Consider the following 21,751-nt stretch of genomic DNA (forward strand, 5'->3'; position numbering starts at 1 on the left):
GCGAGTTGTTGAGGTAACTCAAGTCGGTAAGCTACTGGTCCGACACGATCAATAATCTTGAATGGTCCAATATACCTTGGATTTAATTTCCCTCGTTTACCAAATCGAACAACGCCTTTCCAAGGTGCAACTTTAAGCATGACCATCTCTCCAATTTCAAATTATATACCTTTTCTTTTAATGTCAGCGTAGCTCTTTTGTCGACTTTGGGCGGTTTTCAACCGTTGTTGAATTTGGATGATCTTCTCGGTAGTTTCTTGTATAATCTCTGGACCCGTAATCTGTCTATCCCCCACTTCACTCCAACAAATCGGAGACCTGCACTTTCTACCATAAAGTGCTTCAAACGGCGCCATCTCAATGCTTGAATGGTAGCTGTTGTTGTAGGAAAATTCTGCTAACGGTAGATGTCGATCCCAACTGTTTCCGAAATCAATAACACATGCTCGTAGCATGTCTTCAAGCGTTTGTATCGTCCTTTCACCAAAGCCAATGTGATACATCTCTATTCATTTATCGCCAGGGTTCTGACACCGCCTACCTGCTCTTATACGTTGATGACATCGTGTTAACAGCTTCTACTACCACTTTACTTCAGCAGATCATTTCCTCCTTACATAAGGAATTTGCCATGACTGACTTGGGTCCCTTAAACTACTTTCTTGGGATACACGCCACCCGCACTACATCTGGCATGTTTCTTTCTCATAAGCAATATGCTTCTGAGATTATTGCTTGAGCCGATATGTCATCTTGCCACCCTTGTCGGACCCCAGTTGAACCGGGTGCCAAACTTACTTGTCACGGCCCCTCCGTCAAGGACCCGACTCACTATCGGAGCCTTGCCGGCGCACTTCAGTATCTCACTTTTACTCGGCCAGACATCTCCTATGTTGTTCAGCAAATCTGCCTTTTTATGCACGATCCTCGGGAACAACACATGCATGCTCTCAGACGGATCATTCGCTATATACAAGGTACCATTAATCTTGGTTTACAATTATATGCATCTTCTCCTAGCAGTTTGGTTGCATACTCTGATGCTGATTGGGCCAGCTGCCCAACCACGAGGCGCTCTACCTCAGGTTACTGTGTCTTCCTCGGCAACAACTTTCTTTCCTGGTCATCCAAACGGCAACTCACGCCCTCTCGCTCCAGTGCTGAAGCGGAGTACCGTGGGGTTGCCAATGCCGTTGCAGAAACTTGTTGGATTCGTAACCTCTTGCGCGAACTTCATTGCCCTCTCACCTCGGCTACATTGGTGTATTATGATAATGTCAGCTCGGTCTACCTATCTACTAACCCGGTTCAGCATCAGCGGGCCAAGCACATTGAGATTGACATTCATTTCGTCCGCGATCTTGTTGCTCAGGGTCAGGTCCGGGTCTTACACGTGTCATCCAGATATCAGTTTGTAGATATCTTCACCAAAGGCCTTCCATATGCGCTTTTTGCAGATTTCAGATCCAGTTTAAGCGTCCGCAGCACTCCCGCTACAACTGCGGGGGTGTTAGACTATTCATATTACCCACTTCATTGTATTTATTATAGGACTCTTCATTTGTATATGATGTATCTATATATTGGCCTCATGTATATGTTATCAGTCAAGAAATACAAATACACTTTTTCCACATTTGCATTCCAACAGATTTTACTCTAATTACAATCATTTTCAAATTATTCATCCTTTTAAGTAGCAAAATGAAATCACGATATTCATTTTATTGAAATATTGTGACTTTTTTACCTTTAGAAAATTTTACATGTACAAATGGTTTTTATAGGACAATCAAAACCTTCAAAAAAAAAAAAAAAAAAAAAAAAAAAAAAAAAACTATAATTTATGATACGTTTGATGAATGACATGAGGTTCAATTAATCAACTACAAATGAGTAATCTTTACTAAACTAGTCTCTCATAAAAGAATACATGAAAAATTTGAAAACAATACCATATGTGTCATAAAAATCCTTCGTTTTCTCCTAAAATATGCCAGTCTTTTCTTCTTCAGTTACTAAAGATTTGATAATCAAGTTCGTTCATATTTAGGAGTCACTTAAAGATGTACGAGATGAAAGCCACCCATCCAAAATGACCCAAGTTTCTTTAGGTTTGTATAATGGGATTGAATGACCCGCACCCTGCATAACATGAATTACTTGTTTAGTCGTTCATTTATAACTGATATTTCGATAAGGGATATCTACTTAACATGATGTTAAAAAGAGTTTGGATTGAATTGACATAGATATTGATAGATTAACTATCATATGCTTCTCACCTTAACAGTTGCGTAAGTTAACGAGTATTCATTCTTTGCATATTTCATCCGATATCTACAAAATAATTAATAACCATCATTATTTGGGACGAGCGTTCTCATTAAATCTTGCGATTTAATCATATAAAAAATAAGAAAAGAAACATGATATTTAAGCTTACCCTGCAACTTGGTTATTAACAAACCATGGGTTCCATGGGCTTTCAACTGGCAGACCTAGAGACGATATCCATTGTTCCGTGCCCACATACGGGAAATTCATATCATGATCACCGCTATCAATTGAAATCATAGATGTAAGAACGACGTTAGTTTAGAACTTGAAGAAAGCGGTTAGTATATGAAAGTATCTATAAGAGTATTTTGATGGTACCTAAGAATCAAAACTTTGCATTTTCTTGATAGAAGATATTTATGGTAAATGATACTGCTAGAGATGTCATATGAGTAGCATTCATTGTCCTTTTTCTTTAAATCGTAATGGATAGTTTCATTAGTTTTTTCAAACAATGCGACTGTTCCCTGCACAACAGAAACATATGAATAGTCCATTATGTAGATTAAGCGTTACCCCAACGTGAGACACTCAATAAAACACCAAAGAGACTATGGATTTGATACCATATGAAACGTCCTCAAACACAATAGAATGAACTAACCAGATGTCTCTAGGTTTTGTTAAAATACAATGCAAATTTAGAATAATATAGAATTAGTAAATGTATATGGGTAAAATATCTAGATATTAATATGTATAAGAAAATATCTAGATATTAGAATATGAGAGAAAAATCTAGAAATTGAAATGTAAAAGAAAAATCTAGATATTTGTAGGTTGTAGAAATATCTAGATATTTATATATCCATGAAAATATCTAGGTTCTAGAATGTTCCATGGAGTAGTATAAATATGGGAGGAGATTTCATTTGTGTTGTGTGAAGTTGTGAGAGTGAAATAAGAAGTGAGCTGTGAAGAAGAGAAGAAGAGTGTGAGTTAGCGAAAGTAGAGAAGATAAAGCTTGTAAGTAATATTGTAATTGTAATTTAATATAAGTGTTTTTGTTAAGTTTCCCGATCAAGCCTTAGTTTGTGTTTAAGTTCTTAGTGCACTTTTGTTGTTCTTATTATATGGCCGGCTCTGCCGCCTAAGTAATACATGGTCGGTTATACCGCCTGAACGATATATGGTCGACACTGTCGCCTAAGTATTATTGGGCACTAAGGATTTATAAAATTAAAGGCTAACCAACGTCAAAGTGTTGGTGTAGTGAGTCTAGTATAGTCTAGATCCTCTATAGTGGTGTGTTGGGCTCGTCGAAGCTTCCAACAATTGGTATCAGAGCGGGTCGTTCGGGATCATTTCTAGTGGAGGAAATCGGTAAACGTTGGACGTTTACATCGACTTGTTTTCACCAAGGCTCTAAGGGAGATTCTGTCGGAGCACAGTTAGGAACTGTGAAAGCTCATCGGTCAGGGACCAAGCTTATTGGACGTTGGACGTCATGATGGCAGATCTTGCAAGTACGAGCAGTGGTATCAAGAGTCTCAATAACCACAACTATGGTTATTGGCGGACTTGTATAGAATCCTACCTACAAGGACAGGATTTATGGGAAATAGTTGCTGGCAGTGACACAACGCCTCCACCGAAAGAAAATGCTGAAGCCTTGAGAAAATGGAACATCAAGGCCGGGAAGGCTTTATTTATATTGAAGACTACAATCGAGGAGGATCTATTGGAGCACATCCGTGACGAGAAAACACCAAAGGCAGCTTGGGAAACTTTTGAAAAATTATTTTCAAAGAAGAATGAAGCACGCCTCCAGCTCTTGGAAAATGAGCTCGCGGGTATCTCACAAGGAAGTCTGTCTATTTCTCAGTATTTCACCAAGGTGAAATCAATTTGCCGTGAGATATCTCAACTTGCTCCTGAAGAGAAAGTGAGTGATGCAAGGATGAAGAGAATTATCATCCACGGCTTAAGATCCGAGTATAATGGATTTATAGCCGCTGTGAGAGGATGGCCTACTCAACCATCATTAATAGAGCTGGAGAATCTATTGGCAAATCAAGAGGCATTAGCCAAGCAGATGAATGAAGTAACCGTAAAAGACGGAGAAGATGCACTCTTCACCAATAAAAAGAAAGCAACATCTCGAAGACAAGAGGCGATGAAAGAAAGTAAGACATATGGGTGGAAGGGTCACCCAAAATCAAAAGGCAACGCTTCAGGGGGAGCTCAACAAGGAAGAAGAGATCATCGCCAACAATACGGGGAAAATGATAAGAGAAAGAATGGTGAATGCTTCAATTGTGGCAAGAAGGGTCATTTTGCTCGAGAATGTAGATTCCCCAAAAGGCGAACTTTCGAAGGAAATGTGGCCGCCGCAAGAGATGAGAAGAAAGAGGTCACATTTGAAGCATCCATTAATGAGGAAACATGGGATACAGAAGATGGACTCTCTGTTGAAGCTGACATAGATGATCAAGCTCTTACAACAACTTTAAAGTCAAAAATAAACTACAAAGATGATTGGATCATCGATTCTGGGTGCTCAAATCATATGACCAACGATGGGACAAAGCTGCAAGAAATGGAGGATTACAAAGGAAAGAGAGCCGTGTTGACAGCCGACAATTCAAGGTTGTCTATTTCTCACATTGGAAAGACAATAATTCCAAATGAAGGCGACTCTCATAAGTTCCAACTCGAGAAGGTGTATCTTGTCCCTGGCCTAAAGAAGAATTTACTGTCAGTACCACAATTGACAGCAGAAGGGAACTATGTACTCTTTGGACCAGAAGATGTGTCCGTATTCAAGAGAGCAAAGGTGGTTGGCAATCCAGTTATGCATGGAAGAAGAATAGAATCGGTCTATGTATTATCTGCTGAAACAGCTTATGTGGATAAGACTCAAAAAAATGAGACGGCTGATCTTTGGCATGAACGTCTTGGGCATGTGGGCTACAACAAGTTAAAGGAGATGATGGTAAAACGCATAGTAAATGGGCTTCCTCAAATTGATATCCGAACAGATACAATATGTGCTGGATGTCAATTTGGCAAAGCTCACCAATTGCCATTCAAGGAGTCAGCGCATCAGTCCAAGACACCACTAGAGCTTATACACTCAGATGTTTTCGGCCCAGTGAAACAAACATCACTTGGAGGTATGAAATATATGGTGACATTCATTGATGACTTCTCAAGATATGTGTGGGTTTACTTCATGAAGGAGAAGTCGGAGACTTTTCTGAAGTTTAAAGAGTTCAAGAACAAGGTAGAAAGTGAGCTCAATACTAAGATTCGATGCTTACGCACAGATAATGGAGGAGAATATTTATCAACCGAGTTCAATATCTATCTTAAGAAGCACAAGATCAGAAGGCAATTAACTTGCCCTAATACTCCACAACAGAATGGAGTGGCAGAACGTAAGAATCGTCATCTTGCTGAAACCTGTCGAAGTATGCTTCATGGTAAGAATGTACCAGGAAAATTTTGGGCCGAATGTATGAGGACGGCTTCATACGTGATTAACAGACTCCCACAAACAAAGTTGGGATATATTTCACCATATGAAAGATTATGGAAGATCAAGCCTACCGTCAACCATCTCAAGGTTTTTGGATGTGTATGCTACGTCTTCGTACCAGATCATCTACGAAGCAAATTTGATAAGAAGGCAATTCGGTGCATTTTTGTCGGTTATGATGAATCAAGAAAAGGATGGAGATGTTGTGATCCAAATACTGGGAAGTGTCATACTTCAAGAAATGTGGTATTTGATGAAGCTTCTTCATGGTGGTCACCTCAAAAGATAGAGCTTCCAGAATCTCATGGATTAGAAGAAGTTCCAGAAGAGAAAGAAGAACATAAAGAGCACATATCGGATCCAATTAAAGAAGGAGATGGATCGTACTCTAAGGAAACGAGTCCATGGAAAACTGGGGTACATCAATCTACATTCGAAGAGGTTCGTCCAAGCCAAATGGATGCCGAGGAGCATGTGCAAGAATTACGGAGATCAACAAGGCCGAGGCAACCTAATCCGAGGTATGCCAATGCTGCTCATGTGGATGAATTAATACATATTGAGCCTTCCACTTATGAAGAAGCAGCACAAAGTCAAGAATGGCAGAAAGCGATGGAAGAAGAAATTAATGCACTAAAAGAAAACCAGACATGGAGTTTAGTTCCAAAGCCAAAAGATGTAAAACCAATATCTTGTAAATGGGTTTACAAGGTGAAGACTCGATCAGATGGCTCCATTGAAAGGTATAAAGCTCGACTTGTTGCTAGAGGTTTTTCTCAACAATATGGGCTGGATTATGAAGAAACGTTTAGTCCAGTGGCGAAGATCACAACAATTCGAGCTCTACTAGCTTTAGCTGCTAGCAAATCTTGGAAGTTATGGCAGATGGATGTCAAGAACGCTTTCTTACATGGAGAACTTGACAAAGACATTTATATGGAGCAACCAAGAGGCTTTGAGAACAAGTCCCATCCTGACCATGTCTGCAAATTAAAGAAAGCACTATACGGCTTGAAGCAGGCTCCAAGAGCTTGGTACGGGAAGATTGGCGAGTTCTTGATACAAAGTGGTTTCACAGTTGCTCCTTCAGATTCTAGTTTATTTGTGAAACAAGATCAAGGAAAGGTAGCCATAGTGCTAGTATATGTGGATGACTTAATTATCACTGGAGATCACTATGAGGAGATCCAAAGGACAAGAGAGAATCTGTCTATCAGATTTCATATGAAGGAGCTTGAAGAACTCACATTTTTTTTTGGACTCGAAATAGAGCAGAAAAGAGAAGGATTATTTCTGGGACAACAGAAATATGTGCGAGATCTTTTACAAAAGTACGGAATGCTTAATTGCAAACCTATCTCAACTCCGATGGATCCGAATACAAAACTACGAGCAGATGAAGGAAAAAGTCTTCAAGATGTTACCATGTATCGAAAGATGGTCGGAAGTCTTATTTATCTCACACTAAGCCGGCCAGACATATCTTATGCAGTTGGAGTGGTTAGTCGATACATGAGCAATCCGAAGAAGCCTCACCTTGATGTTGTACGACGCATCTTAAGGTATGTTAAAGGCACTATTAACTTTGGCATTTTGTACAAGAAAACAAAAGAATGTCACGTGACTGGATATTGTGACGCCGATTACGCTGGAGACTATGATACACGACGGTCAACAACTGGATACATGTTTAGTCTTGGATCGGGAGTAATATCATGGTGCAGCAAGAGACAACCAATCGTATCCTTATCAAACACCGAAGCAGAATATCGATCGGCATCGTCAGCAACACAAGAAATTACATGGTTGAAACAACTAATGGAAGATCTTCATCAATCAACAGACTATCAAGTAGAGCTTTTCTGCGATAACCTATCAGCTATACGTCTAGCAGAGAATCCAGTCTTTCACGCAAGAACAAAACATATAGAAGTACACTATCACTATGTTCGCGAGAAGGTCCTTGAAGGGGAGATCAAGATGGTGCCAACAAAGACAGAGGAACAGGTAGCAGATATATTCACCAAGAGCCTAAGTAAACCGAAGTTTACAAAATTCAGAGAAGCACTTGGAATGGTCTGCAAGACATCGTTGGAAGAAAATTTGCATTGAGGGGGAGTGTTAAAATACAATGCAAATTTAGAATAATATGGAATTAGTAAATGTATATGAGTAAAATATCTAGATATTAATATGTATAAGAAAATATCTAGATATTAGAATATGAGAGAAAAATCTAGAAATTGAAATGTAAAAGAAAAATCTAGATATTTGTAGGTTGTAGAAATATCTAGATATTTATATATCCATGGAAATATCTAGGTTCTAGAATGTTCCATGGAGTAGTATAAATATGGGAGGAGATTTCATTTGTGTTGTGTGAAGTTGTGAGAGTGAAATAAGAAGTGAGCTGTGAAGAAGAGAAGAAGAGTGTGAGTTAGCGAAAGTAGAGAAGATAAAGCTTGTAAGTAATATTGTAATTGTAATTTAATATAAGTGTTTTTGTTAAGTTTCCCGATCAAGCCTTAGTTTGTGTTTAAGTTCTTAGTGCACTTTTGTTATATGGTCGGCTCTGCCGCCTAAGTAATACATGGTCGGTTATACCGCCTGAACGATATATGGTCGACACTGTCGCCTAAGTATTATTGGGCACTAAGGATTTATAAAATTAAAGGCTAACCAACGTCAAAGTGTTGGTGTAGTGAGTCTAGTATAGTCTAGATCCTCTATAGTGGTGTGTTGGGCTCGTCGAAGCTTCCAACAGGTTTCAACTAAAAACTATAGTAGGCGATATTAGTTAGCCACAACTTTATACTTAAAAAGGGACTCGCTACTATTTTCAAACCAATATGCATGGGACGGGTTGTTGGACATGAATTTAAACATGATTTATTAGTCACTTGTTTGACATGGTCGATTGGTTAATCAAGAAACAAGATACAGTATCATTATAAGGTCTAGAAGCAGAGTATGTAGCACCAGTTATGATGCCGCACAGGCAAAATCGATAAGCTGTTCTTTTAGTAACAAAAGGGAGATTAATATATATTTGAATATCCCCTATATGAGAACCAATATCAAAGTAGAGAACATGTAAAAAAACATTCAACAGTTAAGGTAAAAAAAGATGTGTTTGTTGTGAATAAAACCATTATTCTGTGCTTTAAAATGTAGTTTTTCGAAAAATAGAAAGCTAGACCTTCATAGTACTAGAAAAGTGTCATTTCCATAATATTCATTCAACGTTGTATTTACGATTCGACAACGTAAAGTAACAGTGAGAAACATACCTCACGCACGAAAAGTGCATTTTGCACTGCTTTGTCGTTACCATAATAGTATAAATATTTCTCAGCAGCTTCCTGATCGAAGCATTAAGTAAACGTTAGTAGTACTTCCAGATTTTTCAAAATCATACACGAATGAATGTCGAAACTTGTAATTAGAGAATTGTTATAGTAATAAATATTGAGCCTGTATGAACTTTAGAAAAAAACTTACACGACAAGTTGGATCCGGATTTACATCATCACAATACGGGTCCAATATATTTGCCATGTTAATTCTGCTCGTGCACTGAAATTAACAACTATGATTATAGTCGTGATAAATAAAGATTTTGAATATCTGATCAAAAGGATCGATGTAAACTTACCTCATCGACTCTTTGAAGACTATTTGTACAATCGCTGTTTGCAGGATCATTATATACATAGTTTCCACGACACGCTTCTTTTGTAGACTGAGATGAATCAACCATATGTTAAACAAATTTTATGCACATTGTGACGTAATTGTGTCATGATGTTGATAATTTGTTATATACACATACACATTAACATTGTATAACCTCATAAATTTCATCTGATATAAGTGCAAGTCGATGAGCAAACTCGAATCTGGAATTAAAATCGCTAAATTTATCGGTTAAAGGGCTAACAATTGAGCATCCCTGCATGATAGAAACATACATATTAGTCAAGTAAAGCATATTGTTATGAAAATTCACTAATTCAAATCATAAAAAGAATAAAGTTTTTGTTAAGTTTACTAGTGGTTGGAGTCCTCATATATTTTCTCGTCAAGAGAGGTGTCAGGTTCAAACCTCGCTAGGGGTGGCAAATAAATAATCGGAAACAGTTACCAAATAAATATGTTTAGATCGCCTACATATAAGTAAAAATATATTTTTTTCTCTCCGGATAGCCTAAATAAGGAAACATTACTTGTTTACCACTGTGTTTGATGAAAATTACCCCACTTCTCTAGTAATTTTTCTTTTAAGATACAAATAAATTGAAATTCATGCTCATAGAATAAACTGTTATTAGCTGCTTTTGAGAGTCAGTGTACATCATTTATCATTGTATGTTTTTCTAGGGATGAGCAGATTTCCCGATTTCCCGAAACCGAACCGGTACCGTACCGGTACTAGTACCGAAAATCGGTACCAATCGGGAATCAGTATCGGTTCCGGTCTTTGATTTTAAGCTAATTCGGTATCGGTATTTTTCTGTACGATACCATTCGGTATTGGTCTAATTCGGTATCGGTATTTTTCAGTACGGTACCGAAAAAAATCGAAAAAAACGTATTTAAACCGTACTAAATACATGTAAAAATCGAAAAAAAATGTAAATTCGGGACAAACGGTATAATACCGAAAATTACCGGTACCGAACCGGTACCGGTATTGGAAAAACGGTACGGTACCGGTATTCGAAATTGGGTAAATTCGGTACCGGTACTTTTCGGTTCCGGTACGGTTCGGTATGATATATGATTTTTAAGAGTAAGAGTACAGCTTGCTCCATTCTTATGTCAATAAAATGGTTCAACTTTTGCTTTGGACCACTTGTTCTATTTTAGTAGGTCAACACATAGAAGCTAATTTTCATAGATACCATTCCTTTTGTTATTTGTTTGTACGATGTAATATTACTTCTCATGCTCTCTTTTAGCTGTCACCATTTAATATCACCAAAGACCCTACTACTTAAGCATATATATTTTATATACAGTTGAACCTAAACCGATCTCTTTAACTGCATTATATTCGCTTGGAATTGTTCGAATTTATTTATTTTGTTGCTTTGATTCATCTGCAAATTTAGTAATTATTATCTGGATAGTAGTGACACCACCATAAACCCATATACTATTATTACCGGATAGTAGTACTTAACTACTTATCGTGGTGGTGTCACTACTGTCAGCAAATTTAGTAATGATTGGCAACTAATTTAGTATTTATATTGTGTTAGTTTACCTCATAATTGAATGGTTCAATTCTTAATGTTAAATTATTCAGTATTCAATGCATTTATTTTTTATTTCTAAATGATATATGATACTGAATGGTTTATAGTTAAAATATACTCTTAACCATTAAGCACCTAAAGATTCTGTAATATCTTTCATAAAAATCATATTCAACGTAACAAAAATTATATTAAATTTTATATTCAGGTGAAATGTTAATTAGGTAATTTTACCAATTCATTCATTCAAAATGATTATTAAACAATTTATTTTTTTCAAAAGTAAGTCTATTCAAAGAATTTGAATTATTTATTGTTAAATTATTCAATTATATATATATATATATATATATATATATATATATATAAATTGTGGTAAATGGTGTCAACCTATGATTGGTTGACACCATTTGTTAATAGTAACTTTTTTTTTTCTCACATCATGATTTGCCCAACACTCCCCAAACTACTAACTCAATACCATCCGGATCCCCTGACCCGCTCCACCAACCCGACCCGAATACCCGCTACTGTAGCTGTGTAGCTACAATACTTTTTTTTCCCCGAAACTAACCCGCAACGAAAGCGCGGGCAAAAAAAACTAGTTAATTTTATCTAACATAATCTTAGATTAATATATTTGGCGATCTCTAGAGGGTGGACACAGTGGACCCAGGGAGAAGCAGCGGAGTGGAGCAATGAATGTGAGAAGAATTTTTTTAGAGTTTTTGGCCGACAACATTAAGACTTATACAACGCAGCGTCAGATGGGCCAGCGTCAGACGAGGTGGCGTAATCTGACGCCCCTGACGCCATTAACGGGGCGTCAGTTTTTGACGCTGGGGGCGTCAGTCGGCTTTTTGACTGAAAAAAAGGGCTTCAAATGGTGTGGTGGCAGCAAATGATTGAGTGGGGTAATATATCCGTTATCCAACGGATATATACCCGTTTTTTGGTTTTTTTTTTTTTTTTTTTTTTAAAATTCAATTTTAACTCCATTTTACTCCTATTTAAACCCCAACAAAGAAAATTTAAACGCCGTTTTCGCATGCGAATACAATTATTTCTCTGGATAGTGCAATGTATTACTACTTTCCAAAGTGATAATATGCCAGAATATTTTACTTACTTTTCTCAACGAGTTGATGCTATCGGTAGGCCTACATTTACTACTATACAAAAATGTACGTCGGCTATACGTCAATTGGCGTATGACCAGTGGCGACTCCAGGATGAAAATCCAATGAGGTCCTCGAAAAAAATTTCAATGCTAATTATATTTGAAGGGTATTTTAGTGGTTGTTTACCTCCAAAAAAATATATATTTTAAAAATATATGGGATCCTATAATTGAATTTAGTGGTATCCTATACAATTTAAAAAGTACATTGTATAAAAGATTTCTAAAGTAGTGGGGTCATAGGACCCCACAACACTATACATAGAATCGCCCTTGCGTATGGCACCGCTCCCGATATGTGGGATGAATATTTTCGCAAATGAGTGAGCAAACATCAATACTATGTTTAGATTACTTTTTATGTGTATTATTACACTGTACAAAAAGGAATACAGGCGATCTCCGAATGCACACGATGTTGCTAGATTATATAGTGCTCACGAGGAGAGACATGTGTTTAGGGGTATGCTCGGGAGTATAGATTGTATGCACTGGGAGTGGAAGAATTGTCCAGTTGCTTTAAAAGGACAATACACTAGGGGTGATCACAAGAAACCGACTCTTATGCTTGAAGCTGTTGCTTCTTATGACTTGTGGATTTGGCATGCTTTTTTTGGGATGGCGGGTTCAAACAATGATATCAACGTTTTGAACCAATCACCTATATTTGATAAACTTAAGAACAGAACATTTCCATCCGCACCATTTGAGGTAAATGGGCATGAATATAGCAAAGGATATTACATTGCGGATGGTATATATCCCGATTGGGCAACTTTAGTTAAAGGATATTCATGTCATACTGAAGAACCAACGATTAAGTTTACAAGATTTCAAGCTAGTTCCCGAAAGGATGTAGAGAGGGTGTTTGGGGTTCTTCAAGGTCGTTTTCATATTATACGCATAGCTTCACGACGTATGAGCGTTAACAGGATGCGAAGAGTGATGGAATGTTATCTCATATTACATAACATGATACTTGAAGATAACGGCTTTGCACTTTTTAAATGGGAAGAAAGATTCACTACCGAAGAAATGAAAAATGGTATGGAACGTATACGAAACAGAGGACGGGATCGAGATATCATCGCAAGAGAAATAAGGGATCGAGATCTGCACAACCAACTCACCGAGGATTTAGTCGAGCATATTTGGAACCTTCCGCCGACTTTTCGCAATGCGAATTAGTTTTTTTTATCTATGTAATCGTCAATCTATGTACTTTTAAATTCTTATCAAAAATTAATTATGTATTTTTTTATTAACGTTATTTATTTTATTTTGTTGTATTTATTTACTATTTTAATGTAATTTATTTTATTTTGTTGTATTTATTTACCATTTTAAATCAATTGAAAACAAAAATTGGTGGACCCTACTGAATTTGACACTGACATTTAACATTTGGGGTTATTGGGGGGTCAAAATTTAACACTGTCATGTCACAGGCAGATGCACTTTTTGAGCCAAAAAGTACAAATCTGCTTGTGATGTCATATTCAGGGTTAGAAACAATCTAAGAGAGATGCTATTGGCCCCATATTTTAAAAGGACGGACTGGATTAAATTGGATGAAGAAATCTTTTAAATCTAATATAAAATAAACTACGGAGTAGTAAATAATCACATAAAACCAAGAAAAATAAACCTGTAAATATGTAATAAAGTTTATAGAATTAGATATTTACTTTGATATTCAGTTGTGGTAGATCTCCACGTTCATTACCTGTAAAAAAAATATAGTAACAGTTTAATAATGGTATAAAGTCAAACCTTAAAATGAAAAAACTTGTTGGTGAATTAGAAAATATTTTACTAAAGTTACCAAGGTAAGTCTCTAATGTTACAATTGGTACAAGCATGCCCATATATGAAATCCCGGTGATGTACAATGGATTACTTAGAAAAGTTGGATGCTCCACAAGCCACTGTTTTTTACATAAAAATCACACATTATTAATTCTAACATTTATTTTTATAAATTTCATAAAAAGATAATAACTAAGACAAGATCAATAAATTGGAGTTTTTTACACCTTTTTCAAAAATTGATAACTATGTTTTGCTAAAATGGAATCGCTACTCTTCGTCCCTTCATATGTTGTAGCATATGAAAACCCTACTCCAGCAGGTAGATCGACGTATATTACATTGGCAGTCTACAAAAAATTAAAACATATATTGTCATTGTTGCACATGACAAATATCGAAATAAAGCTAGGTAAAGAATATTTAATGAGTGGTCAAAATATAATGTACGTAGTAAGAATATAAACCTTTGACCATGAGTCGGGATTTGTCACTAATGTAATGTTATCCCAAACTGAATTGTCAAAATCGATACTAAATGGTCCTGCAAATAACGATTCTTTTGTTAAGTTGGTCAATCTTTAGATCTAACAACTTAAAGAGTAAAGAATGATGTACAATAAATGTTATCTTGAGCCAATATCTAATAGCTCAGTCGGCAATAGATGATACATATTCGTGCAGAGTCAGAACTACTCAGTGAATCAGATATGCATCCACATTATGAATAGATAGCCAATTTGTTATAATAATGTGTGTTGGGTTGAGGATATAATGACCCGATTATTCCTAGAATTGTGTGAACGCTTTCCTAATCAAGTATTTTGACCTAATTAACCAAGGGTTACACGAAATCAAGATTAAGATCGATAAGTCAAAGTGTTTAAAGTGTAAATGTCAAATTTCTGGAACCCTTCTTCAATGAATGAATATACTTATAATGGGCCAAAATGTGCAATGAAGTGTTGCAACATTTCAATGTTGGTTATGATCAAAAGACACAACCCTTGGCAATGGACACTATTAAAAGGGAGCAATTATACCATAATAAAGCACTTAATCATGTCGCAAAACATCCAGGTAAACAAGGCAACCTGCCTGGACATCCAACTATATTTGTTTAATCACAAACTTGTTCCCAACTCAAGTCATCCCTTTAATTCTTTGACTGTCTTGTACTCCACACTCTCCATATCCGTTTATAAAGCATCGAAAATATCTTCCACTTTTAACTTAACAAATCCAATACACTAAAATGATTCGTTGGATCACACTAAAATCACCAACACAATTGTTAATTATTTTAGGTTAACCTTTGGCCAAAAGAAAATTAATTATTGTGTTGAAGGTAAAGAATTGCTAAAGGATGTGTTTTGAGAGTGATTTTCTAGTGTGATTATACATTTTAATACATTCACATTGGCTAAATTCTTCAAAACTTATAATTAATTTTTTGTTTGCGAAAATAACAAAAACTATATAAACATGTCTTTTCATCGAACAATCAAAAAAGACTAGCATAGATACGGAATGGGAAGGCTCGAGAGCAGCAAACAAACTCTAACAAAAGAACGAGTAAACAATAACTAAAGTCGAACCTTTCCGCAACCAGAGCACAAAACAAACAACCAAAACAAGCGCTCAAGAAAAGAAACTGATAATTATATTATATATATTTTATATTATATATATTATCAATTGTTCATGAGAAATTTTTAATGATTACTTACCGATTAATTACGTACAAGATGTGGTAAATAAATAGTTAATGAATATTATTGGTAATACTGTATAATTACAAAGTCAGCTTCAAATAGGGAAACTCCTAGATCCATGAAAAGGGGAAATAGAGCGTCATTTTTCAAAGTTGAGAGGGTCAGAAACTTAGAAAACTCTTTGTCATCATGTTGATGGGAAATAAGGTTTCAAGTAACAATAAATGAAGTACTACCCCACATCTTAGTTAGTAGAATTTCTTCACATTTATAGCAATAGCAATTCAACCTTAAAATGGTTACAAAAAACAAGCAACAAGTATATATAAACAAACTTACCAATCTGATATAGAAAAGGATATAGTCCAGAAGTGCCTGGCCCACCAGTGAGGTAAAGAAGAAGTGGATCTTCAGATGGATTTCTTAAAGATTCAACAAAGTAGTAGAACAACTGAATTTCATTGTTTGCTCCCACACCAATATATCTTATAACATCAAAACAAACACAAAATTAAGATCAAAACAATTTTTCAGTACAATCATGTTTTTTTTTTTTTTCCATTTAAATGGTCAAAAAACAATCACAGGATAACCCAGTTAAACTGCACACGCATGATCTGATCGAGTAAAGATACCCGCCCATTGTATGGAGATCCTCTCTAATCTCTTTATCCATTTAATCGAAACAAACAAAAATTAACATATATGAAACAAGTTTCATGTTTTTTTTTCAATGAAAAGGTCAAAAACGGTCACCGGAAAACTCGATATCATTTAGACCGTATACATGATCCGAGTAAAATACTCTATGACAGCTTGCACAAAGAAAATCTTATCTGTTAAGGGTTTAATTGTTAAAAAAAGTTTAGGAGGAGCATACCCAGTTTCTAAAGTGAAAGGAAGATCACCATGAAAGCCAGGAAGGTTCTTGACAATTGACCTGGAGTTTGAGCATGTTATTAGATATATGAAGATGATAGAAAGAGAAAAGCTTATGTAGCTTGACTCCATTATTTATCACAACACTGATCAGTTCTATGGATGCAATAGAGTAGATCTCAGTTATATATAACGAACAATGATCATTCAGACCAAATATAAAAAACATATAAATAATTACAATAAACTAAGTATAATATAATACAGCTTGCACTACTGATCATCTTTGGTTATATTATTTTATGTTTACGTGAATATATATATCGTGTCGAAATCTGTTTTTCTTTTAATTAGAATTAGAAATTAGAAATAGAAATTAGAAATTAGAAATTAGAAATTAGAAATTAGAATTATAATAATGATAATGATGCCTCTTTTGAATCGTGTGGAAATCTTTTTTAATATTTCAACTTGTTGTTGGAGTTTTTCCACAAAGAAGTAAGACCAACGAAGAGCATGAATTGCTCCATGCAATCATCATTTTTGAATGATGTAAGCAAATAAATAATAAATAATAATAAGCTCATAAGTTCCACATTATTCTAAAACTAATTGGTGATAGAGAGAGGTTCTCATAAGCTTATATATGCACATTTGTTTCTTTCATTTACCGGTGTGGTACATAATGAATCGATTAGCTCCAACAATCACCCCTTAATCGATTCATTCCTCGCTACTTCCACCGACACGTTCAATACCATCTCGACTCTTCCCGAAAACCCGACCTCCTCCTCGGTCACGTCCATAGTCATCTCGGTTTGAACCTCCGCTACCATTCTGCACCGTCCACACATCTTGGCTATAACCAGGCTTTGATACCATTTGTATGATCGTTTTAGGTCCACCACCATCTATAACATATAAGCTCATAAGTTCCACATTACTCTAAAACCAATTGGTGATAGAGAGAGGTTCTTATAAGCTTATATATGCACATTTGTTTCTTTCACTTTTCAATGTAAGACATAATGAATCAATTAGCTCCAACACTACATAAATCATGTCTAATTTCTTATTATTACCGGATTTAAATATACTTTTAAAGACACACCTACCCACATCACGTGGGTTTATATATTTTATGTAAAATTTAATTTAATTTAATTTAATTCCATCATATCATCATAATCTATAATTTCTTAATAAATTACTATATAAATTTTGGTCAATATATGACATTTCTCGTTTTTATAAATTAGCAGATTAAAAATTGAAATTAAATAAATTAATGTCATATATGACACACCTAACCCATCACGTTGCTTTTTTATCTTTTATTTTATGTAAAGTTTAATTTAAAGTTAATTCCTAGTATTTAAATCACATCATTATCATTGATAATTTCATACTCCGCGTAGTAATTTACAGTATTAATTATAATTATAATACTTGACCTTTGGTCGATTTACATGACATTAGGCACATTCCCACATACTTTATAATCTTTAAGCGCACCTAACTCATTTTTAAGTATGTACTCCGCTAATTCTATTTTAGATGTGGATTTATTCATGCTTGTTATTTTTGAAAAGCTGGGCAAAGTTTAATTAATGGGCAATATGCCAATATAGATATACCACAAGTTCACTAGGATAGAGAACTAATAACATAGCTATGGAATCGTGAACCTGCATGCAGTAAATATATGGTCTGAGTTCTCCTACTGATTGACAAAACGAACATTACTTTGCGCGAAACCTAATGGAGAATATTACTTTGCGCGAGCAGCTTGTGGTCAAGCAATGGAGAACATTTTGCAACATAGAATTTGCCATTGGAACTAAGCACCCTCGACCAACTATCTGAAGCAGCACAAAACTCACTAATAAAATTGATGGGCTAGTTATACACACTAGTTACTTTTACAAATACATATGTTTCCATATCGCTAATAAAATTGTTGGGTTACAAAGATGAAATTATGATTGATAATAATGATTGCACTTTTTATAAAATATATGATAAGCTTATTCAAAGTACACATTTAAATTGATACGGAACAATTCTACGCTTTCTAAATTTTGTTTTCCGATTTCACAACTTGAGTTGAAAAATTTATTTATTAATTTATGGAGTATTATACAGGAGATTTATTATCTAGCCAGGACGTATTTAATTCATTAAGTAATTACTAGGAAAACAAATATCACTAAGATTATATGACGACCTGACTAAATATATATAGTCCAATGATGGATCAATCGCCTGTATCCATCCGAATCTGTTGGAAAATTACGGTATCTTTAATTCCCACCACTCAGCCCAACAATAACAGTAAAGAAATAAGAACAATTAACAACACAAAAAATTAACATGGAAATTCTAAAACAGTAGAAAAATCACGGGCCTTCAAATAGAGAAATACACTATATCACAAATTGTTACAATGATATAGACAACTCTCTTAAGTCAACTACACTCTCCAAAGTATTAAACTAATACAACTCTCAAACAAAGGTAAGAAAGAAAGAAATAATCAAATACTTAGAGTGTATTAATTGGTGCAAGTTGAAATGAATCCCATGAGCTCCTTTTATAACTAAGGATTTCACATCCAACCTCTTCCACTCACCTACGTGGGACAACTTTGTTTTATACATAAGGAGTTTACTCCTCATTTCTTCCATCCACCATGTGGGACAAATAACCATATTATTTTCCTATTAAAAAAATAACCAACAAATCTCCACCTTTTTGATAAAAAAAGATAACCATACTTCCACATTGCAAAGAAAACCGACGTATATGCTTCCTCGACGACAACTTCAAGATCTTCATCTTCATGCCGTTGACATTATCTCCCAAGAAACAAAACTTGCATCCTCATCGAACATCGTCAAGACACGAAAATCATTGTCTTCACAGACAATCATAATTCTAAAGAGAAATATCTGAAATGTCCCGTTCTTATTGATTAAAAACGTTCCATATTAATTGATTTCGTTGCGAGGTTTTGACCTCTATATGAGACGTTTTTCAAAGACTGCATTCATTTTAAAACAAACCATAACCTTTATTTCATCAATAAAGGTTTAAAAAGCTTTACGTAGATTATCAAATAATGATAATCTAAAATATCCTGTTTACACACGACCATTACATAATGGTTTACAATACAAATATGTTACAACAAAATAAGTTTCTTGAATGCAGTTTTTACACAATATCATACAAACATGGACTCCAAATCTCGTCCTTATTTAAGTATGCGACAGTGGAAGCTCTTAATAATCACCTGAGAATAAACATGCTTAAAACGTCAACAAAAATGTTGGTGAGTTATAGGTTTAACCTATATATATCAAATCATAATAATAGACCACAAGATTTCATATTTCAATACACATCCCATACATAGAGATAAAAGTCATTCATATGGTGAACACCTGGTAACCGACATTAACAAGATGCATATATAAGAATATCCCCATCATTCCAGGACACCCTTCGGATATGATATAAATTTCGAAGTACTAAAGCATTCGGTACTTTGGATGGGGCTTGTTGGGCCCGATAGATCTATCTTTAGGATTCGCGTCAATTAGGGTGTCTGTTCCCTAATTTTTAGATTACCAGACTTAATAAAAAGGGGCATATTCGATTTCGATAATTCAACCATAGAATGTAGTTTCACGTACTTGTGTCTATTTTGTAAATCATTTATAAAACCTGCATGTATTCTCATCCCAAAAATATTAGATTTTAAAAGTGGGACTATAACTCACTTTCATAGATTTTTATTTCGTCGGGAAGTAAGACTTGGCCACTGGTTGATTCACGAACCTATAACAATATATACATATATATCAAAGTATGTTCAAAATATATTTACAACACTTTTAATATATTTTGGTGTTTTAAGTTTATTAAGTCAGCTGTCCTCGTTAGTAACCTACAACTAGTTGTCCACAGTTAGATGTACAGAAATAAATCGATAAATATTATCTTGAATCAATCCACGACCCAGTGTATACGTATCTCAGTATTGATCACAACTCAAACTATATATATTTTGGAATCAACCTCAACCCTGTATAGCTAACTCCAACATTCACATATAGAGTGTCTATGGTTGTTCCGAAATATATATAGATGTGTCGACATGATAGGTCGAAACATTGTATACGTGTCTATGGTATCTCAAGATTACATAATATACATAATATTGGTGCAGCTCCTGGTACAAGATCTATTTGAAATTCAACAGATCGATGTGGGGGTTGTAGTGACCCGAACTTTTCCATGTTTATATATATTAATTGAGATTGATATTTACATGATTAAATGTTTCCAACATGTTAAGCAATCAAACTTGTTAAGACTTGATTAATTGAAATATGTTTCATATAGACAATTGACCACCCAAGTTGATCGGTGATTCACGAACGTTAAAACTTGTAAAAACTATATGATGACATATATATGGATATATATATATATAGTTAACATGATACTATGATAAGAAAACATATCATAAAGTATATTAACAATGAACTACATATGTAAAAACAAGACTACTAACTTAATGATTTTTAAACGAGACATATATGTAACGATTATCGTTGTAAAGACATTTAATGTATATATATCATATTAAGAGATATTCATACATGATAATATCATGATAATATAATAATATAAAATCTCATTTGATATTATAAACATTGGGTTAACAACATTTAACAAGATCGTTAACCTAAAGGTTTCAAAACAACACTTACATGTAACGACTAACGATGACTTAACGACTCAGTTAAAATGTATATACATGTAGTGTTTTAATATGTATTTATACACTTTTGAAAGACTTCAATACACTTATCAAAATACTTCTACTTAACAAAAATGCTTACAATTACATCCTCGTTCAGTTTCATCAACAATTCTACTCGTATGCACCCGTATTCGTACTCGTACAATACACAGCTTTTAGATGTATGTACTATTGGTATATACACTCCAATGATCAGCTCTTAGCAGCCCATGTGAGTCACCTAACACATGTGGGAACCATCATTTGGCAACT

General features: G+C 35.0%; 1 protein-coding gene across 1 annotated transcript; it reads right to left on the reverse strand.

The window, feature by feature from the left end:
* Window positions 1-1,921: 1,921 nt before the first annotated feature.
* Window positions 1,922-16,797, reverse strand: LOC139843824 (serine carboxypeptidase-like 13). Its single transcript, XM_071833982.1, has 14 exons — window positions 16,667-16,797; window positions 16,126-16,271; window positions 14,539-14,615; window positions 14,299-14,421; window positions 14,088-14,190; window positions 13,951-13,988; window positions 9,672-9,773; window positions 9,477-9,563; window positions 9,323-9,397; window positions 9,112-9,183; window positions 2,659-2,807; window positions 2,447-2,560; window positions 2,286-2,340; window positions 1,922-2,145 (listed from the first exon to the last, which is right to left on the reverse strand). Exons 1-14 carry the CDS (start codon window positions 16,795-16,797, stop codon window positions 2,050-2,052), a joined length of 1,368 nt encoding a protein of 455 aa, XP_071690083.1. The 3' UTR covers window positions 1,922-2,049.
* Window positions 16,798-21,751: the final 4,954 nt, after the last annotated feature.

Source organism: Rutidosis leptorrhynchoides, chromosome 4 (genome assembly GCF_046630445.1).
Source record: "Rutidosis leptorrhynchoides isolate AG116_Rl617_1_P2 chromosome 4, CSIRO_AGI_Rlap_v1, whole genome shotgun sequence".
Lineage (NCBI taxonomy): Eukaryota > Viridiplantae > Streptophyta > Magnoliopsida > Asterales > Asteraceae > Rutidosis > Rutidosis leptorrhynchoides.

Bases quoted from the DNA above. Each gene is read 5' to 3' on its own strand.
- LOC139843824 (XM_071833982.1), bottom strand. From the start codon at position 16,797: ATGGAGTCAAGCTACATAAGCTTTTCTCTTTCTATCATCTTCATATAT. The intron at 14,616-16,125 runs GTAAGTTTGTTT...CGTTATTTGCAG, and splicing joins TCCTTTTCTATATCAGATTG to GACCATTTAGTATCGATTTT. The intron at 14,422-14,538 runs GTTTATATTCTT...AATTTTTTGTAG, and splicing joins ATCCCGACTCATGGTCAAAG to ACTGCCAATGTAATATACGT.